The following is a 13,808-nucleotide window of genomic DNA, read 5'->3' as shown; positions in this document are numbered from 1 at the left end:
GATAATCAAAATAGGGCAAAAACAAACAAACAAACAAACAAAAATGTAAGTCCTACACTCACCCACCATCAGTTGCAATATCCTTTCAACTTCAGATCCCAATGTGCCACAGAATGACTGAGACAGGTAGCTTCAGTAGCCATCCTATTCTTATTCTATTTATCCAGCACCTCTAAATAACCGTCATTATTGAATTGCTATGTGTGCATCTAAGACACTCAAAAAAAAAGGACGTAAATTGACCATCAGACAATAATAAGTTCAGAGTTTAGGTTTACTAACACCATGGATCCTCTGTTGAGGCCTTGAAGCAAGAGACAATTGTAAGTATTATGTTTTAGAATCTTTTAAATTATTAAGTTGTATATAAAACATTTTTATTGTAGATGATTATGAACAATAGAAAAATCTCTATTTACAATTATACTTATGCCAGAAAATGGAGACTTTATTTTAAAATGTCAAATTAACAGCAAAAAATGCAATAGAATGTTGAAGTCAGAACGATGTTGTAAGTGATCTACGACTGTGAGTCGTTCTAATAATCCTCCAAACAGCTTTTTCACTATCAATATACACTTATTTCTGCTTAGTTAGAATTTCAACCTGCCTTCTGTTTGTAACAAAAACTATTCAATTATAACATTCAGTTTGTCCAAAAATCAGAATGTATATCAAGTGGAAATTTAAATCACAATAACATCTGCTGTTTTTCACCCCAGAACTCTTCCACTGCTACGGTTGGCATACTGTAAGTTTCTAGCACCCTCATGTGGTTTAATTGGAATGGTTTCACAGGCATTTGAAATCAGTTGTCTGAAACTGAAAACAGTGGAACAGACTATAATTCAACATAGAAGTTCTGCTGGCATCATAAACCAAGAAAGGAAACCTCAAGTCAGCAAAATTCTAAGATGAATGTATAGGCTCAATTCTTAACTTCTATCTACTGTTCATTTTATATGATCACTACAAAGGATGACTTACAAGCAACTACAGCTAGTTTCATTTTTGGCAGATTGGAGCCCCCCATTTTCAAAACCAGCATTTGTTGTGGGTGATTGTTGAACAGATGAAAAAGAACCTCCTTCAGCTCAAAAAGAAAAGCAAGTGCCCAGTTTGTGTACATTTTTATTGCCCAGTTTGTGTACATTTTGATTAGGTAAACCCAGTAACCCAATTATATGTTGCAGTTTCTAAACAGTCGAGAAGTCCAGGCTTTGAGAGCTTCCACTGTTTTCAACATTTTAAGCAATTAATTTTTCTACATTTACTAAAATCATTTGAGAATAATTTCTGCAAACAAAATTTTTCCCTCTCTAAACATGGGCCTAGGCTTGTAGGTGAGATTTCTTTCCAGTAATAGTGTATTTCAAAGCCCTCTTAAGGGGGAGAAGCTAAGGAGAATTACATTGTCTTTCTTAAACTGGTAATACATGTTCCTGTTATCACAGATCCAAGTTAAAACCTATCTGTGACTTCATATGCCTGAGCTGCCTCAACAAACGATCTTCTCAGGAAATAGAAAAAAGTAGATTTTAAAACACCGACATTGGGCTTCCCTGGTGACGCAGTGGTTGAGAATCTGCCTGCCAATGCAGGGGACACGGGTTCGAGCCCTGGTCTGGGAAGATCCCACATGCCGCGGAGCAACTAGGCCCGTGAGCCACAACTACTGAGCCTGCGCGTCTGGAGCCTGTGCTCCGCAACAATAGAGGCCACGATAGTGAGAGGCCCGCGCACCGCGATGAAGAGTGGCCCCCGCTTGCCGCAACTAGAGAAAGCCCTCACACAGAAACGAAGACCCAACACAGCCATAAATAAATAAATAAATAAAACACTGACATTATCGGAATATTCTGAACATGAAATAAAAATTTTAAAATAATTGGCCATAAAGGAGATAAAAATGCAAATTAGTGAGAGGTAAAGAGTCTATTAACAAAAATTTGAACGTGGCTTATTTGTATGCTGAACTGAATGTCCCAATGTTAAAAATACCAGCAGAATGCAAGAGGAATATGTTTGCTCATCAATACACAGCAATACATAGGTTGATATAAAAAGAGAAAAATAGACTTCAGAACTTGGAAAATGTATAGAAAACAGAAATACTATTCATTTCATTATTGATTAATAAAATTTAAATCTAGGTAATGTCTGGTAATTAAATAGCACATCAATCCATAAAGGTACACCAATTTTTGTAAATTCAGAAGACCTAATAAAAACATCACTATGTTTCACGTCAAGGGTAGGGCAGGGGTAGAAGACAATTAAAATTATTAATAGATGCCTTTAAAAAGGTAAACGTCTAAAAACTGCCATTTCTTCTGGTTATGCCTATTGCTTTGCAGCATTGCCACTATTTACTTCATTGAAGCAGAATTTTGGCCAAATGTGTAAGGGTAACAGGAAGACAAAACTGCACAGAAGATACCTGGAGTGAATCAGAGCACTAGTGCCTTACCTGTTGAGCCCTTTTAGTGTCTTTTCCATGTTTAAAATGTCACGCATCTTATACAAAAACCACTTGTCAATGGATGTGAGCTTCATAATCTCATCCAGGGACACATTGTCTTCCAAGGCCTGCCAAAAGGAGAATAGATGCTTTCTTTGGCAAACATCTTATAAAGGTCTTATTTGGTTGAAGACATGGCAGCCATTCCTCTCCATGTTAAGAGAGCCTGAGGCTATAGACTGAGAATAAAACTGATATCACGTCATTGACGTTCCTCCCAATAAACCTACAGATACTGCCAACTATATCCACAAATGGCATGCACAGGAGGTACTCTGAGTTAATCAGAGTAGTGTGTGCTCAGAAAAATCCCTGTAACAGGCTCTGCTTCCCTGCTTTTTATATGACTGTGTTACCAATTATATTCTAAATCTGGTATATCTTTTTTGCATTAAAGAGAATCTCTTGAAACTATAGTTACGCCAAATTGGTAAGAAAATGTAGAATCGATATAATGATCGTTTAACTTGTATTTTGGATAATTACCCTTTAGCATATTTAGCATATTTTTATCACTTCATTCCATATTCACACAAACCAGTCATTGAGAGTTTATGGATCACATTTGGCTTGGTGTTATTTCTCTCAAATATTTCCTCACAGAAGACTTCAAACAAAAAATTATTTTGAATCAGTTACTGTGACTTTTGTGCTAAGACAGGCATTTTACAAAATCCTAATATATTCCAAAACAATGTAGTAATAACTTCTGTGCTGATAGGCAGCTCAGCTTTTTCCTCAAGCTTAGTTTAGCAATTTCTCAAAAGTAAAATTACAGCTATGGGTCATTAAGCTGAGTACAAAAGGCAGCTGAAAGAAGAGATAAACTCTCAAAACCAAAACCTTCATATTCAAAAGATGCCTACTCTTACTCTTTTCTATGTTTAGATACATATTTATACTCAATGAAAAATGATAATCAAATATTCCAAAACAACATATTTTATTATGGCACACTATATTTTTAAATCCCATTAGAAAATATATGTAACTAATAACTGCTGTTATATTTCCACCAAGGGAGCTTAATTTTCCTAAAACTTTTACTTATTTCTGGTATCAGAGAGACCATGATCATACATGTTGAGAAACAACATAGCTCATAATTCTATTGACTAGAATAAAATGACATCTAATGTGAATACTGAAAGACATATTCGTTTCATAAGTCTATTTATGTTTTTTTGTTTAATTCTCCCTATAACTATAGCCAGGTTCCCAAGGACTTAATATTATGCCTTATTTGCCAAGGGATTAAAGGGACAATTGGCTGTTTGGCCATCAACACTGTGAGGGGAATAGAACCTTAAGGTAGTGACACTTTTGATAGACGAAAGGACATTTTCACACGATCGCACACAGTAATTACCCTGCGACTGATGAAGGACCTAGAATCTGCAGTCATTTTACTGTGAGGAGGGACAACTAGAATCACATCCACAGTTCTGAACAGAAAGCAAGTTCCTGCCAGTCTTTCAAGAGCTGCAGCTTTGCCACGTCACACAGCCGTAATGAAGTTCGTAATGACCCCAAACAAGTTTGAGGTTACTCTAACGTTCCCCAAATCAAAAATAATGCCCTGTATTCTCCCCAAATCAAAAGAGGTGATGATCCAGTCATCCTGAAATAAGACTGCTGCAAAAATCAGACCTCAGAGCAAGTTGCCCTTTCTAAGAATTATGAAAGCGAGCAAAGATTTACTCACTCCCTTCATTCTTTTTCCCCTTCAGCCCACCACACTCCTAACACTCTTTGTCAAAATCACCAAGTTCCTGGTTGCTGTGGAAATGAACAGTAATGATGACCTCTAACAAACAGAAATCAGTTCCTTCTGCCAGCACGCTGGCAGGCAATAATTTATACCTCAGACCCTGCACTTCTTGCTCATACTCTGTGCAAGAAAGAATCTCCACACATTTTCCCTGAATTCTCATCCTTTATAAGTCTGTTAGAAAAGAATGAGAGATATGCTTGAGTTTTACAGCCTCACTGGGAACTTGGAAATACTTCCCTTGTTCATCCACCTCAAAATGGCAGAAGTATGATTACTAGACTCAAGGAAAAAATCTATTTACTGTCCTTTGTCTGGAAAAAAAAATCATATGTATACATACATACACACACATACACATATATACACATGTATGAATGTTGTAGGTTGCTTTTTAAACAAAAGACTGAAATAAGAACAATAAAGAAGGTGAAACAGCTTTCTAGAATGACCTCTCATTACTAATATCACTCCCACCACCATGGAAAAATGTTAATTCTCTATTCCCTTGAAAGTCAACTTTGAGAAATGTCCATCAAAAAATACTAGTATCTCTCAGACTACTTCAGAATTTCAATGGAAATGAAATATTCTGCATTTAGAAACCATAAAGGTGAGGAGAATATACATTAAATGCAATGAAGGAAACATTCCCTCCCCTCCTTCTATATATGAGCATAAAAGTTGCAGAGTTCGAAATCACTAACAGCATTTTTCTGTTGCTACAAAGACAAGTTACAAAGACAGATTCCCTTTTTAAAGACAAAATTCATATTTTCATCAACTCATTCCACATGTACATACACACACATAAAATGGTCAGCAGGACTTTGTAGCTCCAGTGTGGTTTGATACTGTTAGAGGATTAATACCTAACCTTCCTTAAATGTCAAAAAGCAATTCAAGGATTTCTGACCAGACAGATCCCAGCTGCCCAAATCACCTTTTATAAAATCAGATGAACTAAAACTTCAAAACTCTAAGCATAGTAAACATGAAAGGAGATTAATATGGCATTTAATTTGCATTAAAGGGAACTAGTGGGTGGAAGTGAGAAATGTGGGGCTTTTTTGTTCTATAAGTAAGACCAATAAAATAATTACATAGAAAAGCCTATAATCATGGAAGTTCTTTAGAGTTTGTTGTTTAAACACAGAAGAAGAATCAAATAAATAAAGATTATTCTAGAGTCTTAGGTAGGACATACTAAGTGATACCATTTTACAAATCTTCCTTTCTAAAATATAATTTTACACATTTTCAATGAGCAAGTAATGAGAGTGATGGGAAATCATAAGTCAATATTATCAAACATTTAAGAGTATTGATAATATATGTACTAAAAGGGAAGAACATTTTATCTATGTGATCATCCTTTAAAACTGCAGTGTTTCCTTTAAGTCCAGGCTTAAGGTGAAAATAAAAAAGGGTAATTTTTCATTAGCTATAGAATAATCTGATGAAGTCCATAGAAATCTCCAGTTTAATACTATTAAAGAGAATTAAAGATTTTCCAAAAATTCCTGAATTCAAGACCACTTTGTGATTCAGTTTTACATTAAAGTCCAAGCTGACTGTATTCTGGGAAAGAAAAAAAAAAGGTAGCTCTGGGCCCCTCATCACATATTACCTTGGCGATGGCATAGATGCGGGTGCTGGATGGTTCAGCCAGCTCTCTTCTGAGATCAATGTTGGATGGCCACTCTTTGTTCATTGGGAGACGGGAAGTAAAACCAGCTATAGAAGGGTGGCACATCCGTAAAGCCTTCTGGAAAGTCTCCTCAAAGGTGCGACCAATAGCCATGACCTGTAATACATATTTAAGACTCATATTTTTAAAAAGAGCTTGCATATTTTTAATTTGTAACAAAGCTAGAAGTTGACTATTTTTCAGAAAAGACTTAGGAACAAGACATATATCAGAAGAATGCTACTCAAATTTAAGTTATTTTTCTTTCTTGCCCTTTTACCGTGGTTTTCATGTAATGAGTCTTTGACATTATTAGGTCACTCTTTTACCACTTAGGGAATTTAGCTTGATTTGCTGAGACTGATGAGGAAATCACCTGTACTCGCTCAGGACCATAGCATTAAAAGAAAGAATCTGTGGCCAGAGAACATAGACCCTTCCTTAATAAGATCTTGCTTTCATGCAGATGTCCTTTAGAATAAAAAAGCAAACGAAGAGAAACCAGACATATATTAACACAAAAACAGAACTATTTCTAAATGGGTATCAGTCAGTATCCAAGACAGGTTGGCTTTCTTTATAGCTAAGCATTAATATTAATAGAACCTTGAGAATCATAACAAATACTGACAGATTCAGATTTTGAATATAGGAGACTAAATTCCCCATGACAAATTCAACATGTCTTCCCACAATCTTTGCAACTGATTGTACACTAATCAATTAGGAAAACCATGTGGTGATTTAGTTTGGACAAGTTACAAGTGAGAACTAAAATTAACCTTGAAGCCTACCCAGTTATTTTCAGTGAATAAATACTGTCTTTGATTCTTTCCATGGAATAATAGATTGCCATGCATTTTTGGTCTACAATTTAAAATAATAACAGTCATAACGCTGCCTTCAGTAAACTTCCGTGATGCCTCAAATAGACCTGAATTCTCATTAATGTCAGTTTAGTAAACCTTCATGTCAATTGCATGACAAGCTACATATTCAAAGATCACTAAAGCCAAACAGATAACCTTTTCACACTGCTCCAAATTTAATTAGAAATAAGGGAAGAGTCTCAAGAGCAGGGATAAACAAAGTATTAGTCCAATTCAGATATGTAATTTATGAGGCACAGTGGTATTTGAAGAGTTACACAATATATTCATAGATTTGCTAGCCTAAGCATAGGAGAGGGTACCAGATATAAGATAGTTTATGGCACTATCAAATTAAGAAAATATTTTTGGAATATTTAAGAAAATTTTTAAATATTATATATTTAAGAGTTGGCCCTAAAGTACTAATCTATAAGTAATTCACCATGAATTTTCATTAAAGTACACTGTACATAATAGTATATGGAGTACATTCAATAAAAGAGAAGTAAACATAATAATAAAGGAATACATAACTGTGTTTGCTCAAAATTTGTCCTTTTTAATACTTTATATTATTAAAATTCATATTCATTAAGTGAAGATTTCACCATTTTTCAGTGGAATATCTATTGTGGCTTTCCCTGACCCTATTCTACTACATTCTCACAGCTCCTGCATATAAATACTGCATTCTAACTTTTACCACAGTTTAATTCATATTATACTTAGTTCTGTGAATATATTCTGAACTCACCAGCTGGAGATAATGTCACAATTATCTACATCTTATTCACTGTTTTTTATCATCCCAGGGTCTTGCATGTAGTAAGAACTCAGGAAATGTTTGCTAACTTGAGTTGAACTAAATGTAAGTGTTAAATATTCACTGAAGACAAAAACCTTTCAGATAATAAACCCTAAATTAACACATTACAAAATTATCTCATATTCCTTGGCCTACAAATTTTCCCATGCACATTGTGAAAGGGGACTCTTTCCATGAAATGTAAACTAAATAACAGTTGTTTATCTGGCAGAAACACCACCAACAAAACTTTTCCTGGCATTTGAGTTATAATTCTACTGTGCACCTTGAAGCATGATAGAAAAATTAAGATTTAAAACAGCAATGACTTATGAGGAAACACTAGGGAGGAAATGAAATTCATATGTATCCTCCAATCAGTAACCCAGTATCCAAGGAAACTGAAGACTTTCAATGACATTAGGGTTGGACAAAATAACTGAGAACAAGGATGAAAGAGAGGAATTAACCAAGGACTCACCTCTCCTACACTTTTCATAGAGCTACCAATTCGGCTAGAAGTGCCATGAAAACGATCAAGATCCCAGCGAGGAATCTTGGTAACCATGTAATCCAGGCTTGGTTCAAAGCAGGCTGATGTTTTCCCGGATACAACGTTCTTGATTTCTGGAAGTGGAATTCCTAGGGCAATCTTTGCAGCAATGAATGCCAATGGGTAGCTATAAAGGAGGAGACGTATTTTTTTCTTTCAGCAATAAGTATTAAAAACAGCTCAAAATATAAATTGGTTTTCCTTAGAAATTCTGGTATTATTTCACATCAAGGTATAAAACACACCTGATTCTCAGTTCTGTATGAAAATTTAATAGCTCCTTATAAAATAAAGTGAGTCATGATAAAGTACAGAGGCACAGATCACAAAAGAGTTCACTCTCTATGCCTGACATGCAGTGTTACAACTCCCAACCTTCACCTCTTCAACCCAAAATCAATAGCTTCCTTGATAAATAAAGTACTCACTTGTGTATAACTTCCACTAAGATAAGAATCTGAAAAATATTCTTTTATAAAAATATATACATGTCTGCACCTAGGAAGACGGTGGAGTTAGCTGGTACTACGGGGTATGTAAAGGTCATAAAATGCAGTCCTTGAAAGTTTGGGTCCTTGCTCTGTTTCCAAATTATCTTTGAACTTTGGGCTCCTTACACAACTAACACTCTGGAAACTTGACCATACTCTTCTGGAATGTCAGTTTGGGTAACTGTATTTGAAAAATTCATTCACAGAACTATAGAATTACGTATGAGTCCTTTAGTACAACTTCCCCTCCTAAGAGGTGAAGAAACTGACAGAGACAGTAGTGATATATCCGAAGTCCCACAATTAGTAGAAGGACCAGAAGGAGAACTCAGGTCTCCTGACTCCTGTTTAGCTCATCACTCCTTCCACACTCCGTGTAGCACTGTCTAGCTACATAAAAATAGCTTTAGAGGTAAATATTTTTTAAATGTCATGTAATTTAAAGAGCAGATGTTAAAGATATTAATAGAAACAAAAGATATTAATTAGTGTTCCTTCCAGTCATGCTTGCTAGCAACTGTTAAATAGATACAAATTTATTTATTTAGTTGCAAGATTTACCTATAGAAAAACCCTACTGTTGTTTGGTCTTGTGAAATTTTGCTAAAATAAAATAATGTGATTGCATGCTTGAGTCAAGTGAACTCTATTATTTGTCCAAAATTTGTTATATACCTAAAAAAGTCAGTGAAGGACTAAAATTAAGGATTAATTTGTACTTTTTAACAATATCTGCAAAGTGCAATTAAGAAGCAGATTTTTCAGAGCCTGCTTTGACCACCCAGATCTTGATTAGTTTATGATTAGCCAGCAAACAAAGCCAGCTAGCAATACCATTTGCCTTAATCTGGCAGCAAGCTCATTAATAACCATGTCCATAGGACATGACTGGGAGTCAGCATGCAGAAATGGGGACTATAGTTTGCAAATGCAGCACAGTCTTCCACTAGCTTTCAATTTTCCAGTTCAATCTGCAAACCCATGGTCAATCGTTCTGGCCTTACCCAGTAGCTTTTGAGGCCAGGGCAGAGCTTCGGGACAGTCTGGCATTCACTTCAATGATGCAGTATTCCATCGAGGTAGGATGAAGGGCAAACTGAATGTTGCATTCACCCACAATGCCCAAGTGGCGAACGACATTGATTGAAACACGTCTCAACAACTGAAACTCCGCATTGGAGAGCGTCTGGGCAGGGGCCACAACAACTGAATCACCTGTACATCCAAGCAACACTTGTTATTTGGTAGCATATCTAAATAACCAACTTTAGTAACTTAACAATCTATTTGCGTGACACAAGACAGAATAGGCTGAGGGTTTGCTGGGAAAAGAATTATCTTAGGGAAATACATACAAGGCACATTCCCTCTGATTGTTTTACCTGTATTACTCTGACATATTTACAGAAATCACTCTAAGCTTTCCCAAGATCATGAAGCTATCAAGGCTTAGTCATCTACTTACTGCATTGACATTAACTTCTTCAATTTCCCTTCTCTGTCTCAAAAATTATCTCTCAAGTTTTTCCTTCCATAAAATATCAGCTCCTCTTCACCCAGACTGGCTCTCACCCATCAGTTTTCTAAATCTCATCCCTTCCCATTTTCTCACTTCTCTCCAATTATAGCCCCCTGTATCTTCAATCTCTTAGTCCTTAGTCACCATCCCTTCTGCCTACAAACAAGCTCAGATCGCTACAGGCTCAAGAAGCCCCTCTCTGAACTGCCAGATGGTTATAAGAACCATCTCTCTCAATCCTTACATGACTAAACCTTTTGAAAATTTACCAGTTCTTCTTATCACTCATAGTCATATAATTCCTTTCCATACGGCTCACATAACCAACTTTGCATTGAAACTGTCCTCTTGAACATCCAAAAGCAACATTAAATCTTCATTCTTGACCTTTCATAGTATTTGCTATAGTCAAAACCAAAGCTCTTTTATAAAATATTTTTGTGCATTGGCTTATATGGTAACTATGATTCCCTTCTTTTTCTTCAACACCAATCCTTCCTTTTTCTTCTGCCCTATAAATCTAAATGTTTCCCAGGGTTTGGTCCTTGACCCTATTCTCTTTTCTTCTACACCTATGCCCTTGAATATTTAGTCTATGCTTCCAGCTTCTGCTATTTTCTTTATACCAAGACTTCCAATGACCTTGCATCAACTTCTTTATTTCTATCCTCTTTCCTGAATTCCAGCTCTATATTCTCCTCTTCTTGAGATTTCCGCCCACTCTTAAACTTTAGCATTTCTAAATCCTAAGTCATCATCTTTGCCCTCTAGTCTAACTAGTTTCCCTTCCTGAGAAACCTATTTATTTCACCTATTTCTATTTATTGTGGCTATTTTCTCATTCACTTGGTGACTAACACCCAGTCTGCTTCAAGCCTTCTTAACCTCCTGCCTTACTTCTCAACACCAAGTCTTACAGATTTTACCTTCACTGTATTGCTTATATTTTACCCCTTCCTCAAATGAAATCAGGATAATAATATCTGCCCTACTTCAGAGGGTTTTTGTGAAGCTCAAATTAAATATGAGAGTATTTTCAATGCTGTAAAATACTATACATGTGTAAAATTTTATCACTAATGTGTATGCTAAGAATAGTAATTTAAAGAAAAGAACTTAATAAAGACTGCTATGAGCCATCAGAGATGTGAGCTGAAGCCATTACCATAATGCTTGAAGATTCCTTGCCTACCTGTATGAACGCCCATGGCATCAACATTTTCCATGCTACAGACAGTGACACAGTTGTCATCAGCATCTCGGACCACTTCATATTCTATTTCTTTCCAACCCGTCACTGACCTCTCCACCAGAATCTGGTTGGTCATAGCAAAGGCCTGGAAATTGGTGACAAAAGACATCGAAGAGTAAGGGAAGGCACTAGCATTAACGTGGCTATTTGGCAAAGCACCCTGGCCTAAATCCTGGTCTGCACTGAAGTCTCAAGCCTAGTCTCCATCCTCCTTTATGCTCCAGAAGGCACAATGTGTCGGAAAATCAGTGAGGTACTAGGAATAGCATTCTGCAGTGAATATGCTTGATTTACATTATTGAGGCTTGCCATTCAAAGTGCTGATATGACATTAAATCAAACTAATTTAGGAAAAAGAGAAAATAATTGAGCAATCAGGCAAAGGGAAATGAAATTATTTTTGCAGCTAGGCTTCTGTGAAAGCAGAGATGTGATAAGTGCAAATAAATATGGAAAAATAAGTCTAAAGATTCTGTCTTTCTCTAAAATAGCTGAGGGTGCTTTGTAAAGAACACACACAATAAAAGTCAGTTGATGTTGATGAGGAGAAGAAAGGAGATGATGATGGTTGTAAACAGTTAGCCAAGATGGCATATGAAACTTGGGAATTAAAAGAATCATACACGACTATTATTATGGGTAATCACTGCCTAAGTGCTTAAATACTGAATTGTATACCATGCCTGCCTGATTAAACAGATATGAATTAGTATAATTATCATTCCTTATTTACTCTGTACCCACTGGTGGGTAGAATGCTGAACCCAAAATCTGAAAGAGGTGGTCTCCGACCTTAGGACATTTAGTAGCTGAAAATCCAAGACAGAAATGTCCCTTTGTCTCATAATAAATTTGATTTTTTATGGCAATGAAAGTAAGAGAAAGCAACTGGGGAAAGTAATTTGAATTTTTTCAAATTATTAACAGGTAGCATAATGAAATAATAACTCAATGTAAGTTATTCCGTGATGTGTCTCAACACTGTTTTTTTAACCTCAGCAAACACTACAGGCTCCAGCATGTGCACTTGAAAATGTAACACATTTGTCCCCACAGCTACCCATGGTGAGGTTTTCAAAGTGGTTAGGAAACTCTGTAGCCAGTGTGAACAATTTAATAATGATTTATTTGTCATTAGGATAGCCTGCTAATAGAAAAAAAAAATCTGGGAAACAAAGGAGATGAATCTGAGGAAGGCTTTTGCATTCTAATGGAGTAGACTGGACACAAGGACTACTGAGATCATCTTCACCTGTTGCCTCAGCTTCTTCTTTTTCTTTCAAGTCTCAGATTTTATACAAAGATTAATTTAGGGACCTAGATCAGCTTAATGCAGTTTCTAATGATGCTAAATATAATCCCAAGAGAGTAAGCAGTAGCTTGGGATATAACAATACAAGTCATTATTTTCAAATGAAAAGCTAGGGTCTCAACAAAGTAAACTATTCAACGGCTTACTAACTATTTTAGAGGAATATAAATAATCTTAAAATATCTCATTTCAAAGTTGTCTTCATTGTAAATGTTTTTAGACGATTGAGCATTTAGAATGCTTTTTATACTGTAAAAAATACATTTTTAATTGAGAATAAGTATACATTGGTCATGACTGACAGAAATAATGAGGTTGTTAATATTAAAAACATTGGGGGGGAAGACATACAAGATGGCGGAAGAGTAAGACATGGAGATCACCTTCCTCCCCACAAATACATCAGAAATACATCTACATGTGGAACAACTCCTACAGAACACCTACTGAACGCTGGCAGAAGACCTCAGAGCTCCCAAAAGGCAAGAAACTCCCCACGTACCTGGGTAGGGCAAAAGAAAAAAGAAAAAACAGAGACAAAAGAATAGGGACAGGACCTGCACCGGTGGGAGGGAGCTGTGAAGGAGGAAAGGTTTCCACACACTAGGAAGCCCCTTCGCGGGCGCAGACAGCAGGCGGCAGAGGGGGGAAGCTTCGGGGCCACGGAGGAGAGCGCAGCAACAGGGGTGCAGAGGGCAAAGCAGAAAGATTCCCACACAGAGGATCAGTGCCAACCAGCACTCACCAGCCCAAGAGGCTTGTCTGCTCACCCGCCGGGGCAGGTGGGGGCTGGGAGCTGAGGCTTGGGCTTCGGAGGTCGGATTGCAGGGAGAGGACTGGGGTTGGCTGCGTGAACACAGCCTGAAGGGGGCTAGTGCACCACAGCTAGCTGCGAAGGAGTCCGGGAAAAAGTCTGGAACTGCCGAAGAGACAAGAGACTTTTTCTTGCCTCTTTGTTTCCTGGTGCGTGAGGAGAGGGGATTAAGAACGCCACTTAAAGGAGCTCCAGAGACGGGCGCGAG

General features: G+C 36.8%; 1 protein-coding gene across 1 annotated transcript in view; it reads right to left on the bottom strand.

The window, feature by feature from the left end:
• CPS1 (carbamoyl-phosphate synthase 1) overlaps nucleotides 1-13,808 on the bottom strand; it is a 144,369-nt gene that overhangs the window by 68,180 nt on the left and 62,381 nt on the right. The window contains exons 17-21 of the mRNA XM_036859099.1: nucleotides 11,415-11,559; nucleotides 9,708-9,918; nucleotides 8,141-8,339; nucleotides 5,923-6,099; nucleotides 2,471-2,589 (exon numbers count right to left, since the gene is read on the bottom strand). Coding sequence (XP_036714994.1) covers nucleotides 2,471-2,589; nucleotides 5,923-6,099; nucleotides 8,141-8,339; nucleotides 9,708-9,918; nucleotides 11,415-11,559 — 851 coding nt within the window. The remainder of the gene's footprint in view (nucleotides 1-2,470; nucleotides 2,590-5,922; nucleotides 6,100-8,140; nucleotides 8,340-9,707; nucleotides 9,919-11,414; nucleotides 11,560-13,808) is intronic.

This window comes from Balaenoptera musculus, chromosome 7, assembly GCF_009873245.2.
Source record: "Balaenoptera musculus isolate JJ_BM4_2016_0621 chromosome 7, mBalMus1.pri.v3, whole genome shotgun sequence".
In the NCBI taxonomy this organism is placed as follows: domain Eukaryota; kingdom Metazoa; phylum Chordata; class Mammalia; order Artiodactyla; family Balaenopteridae; genus Balaenoptera; species Balaenoptera musculus.
The sequence above is the reverse complement of the archived record's forward strand: the minus strand, read 5'-3'. Positions and strand labels throughout refer to the sequence as shown.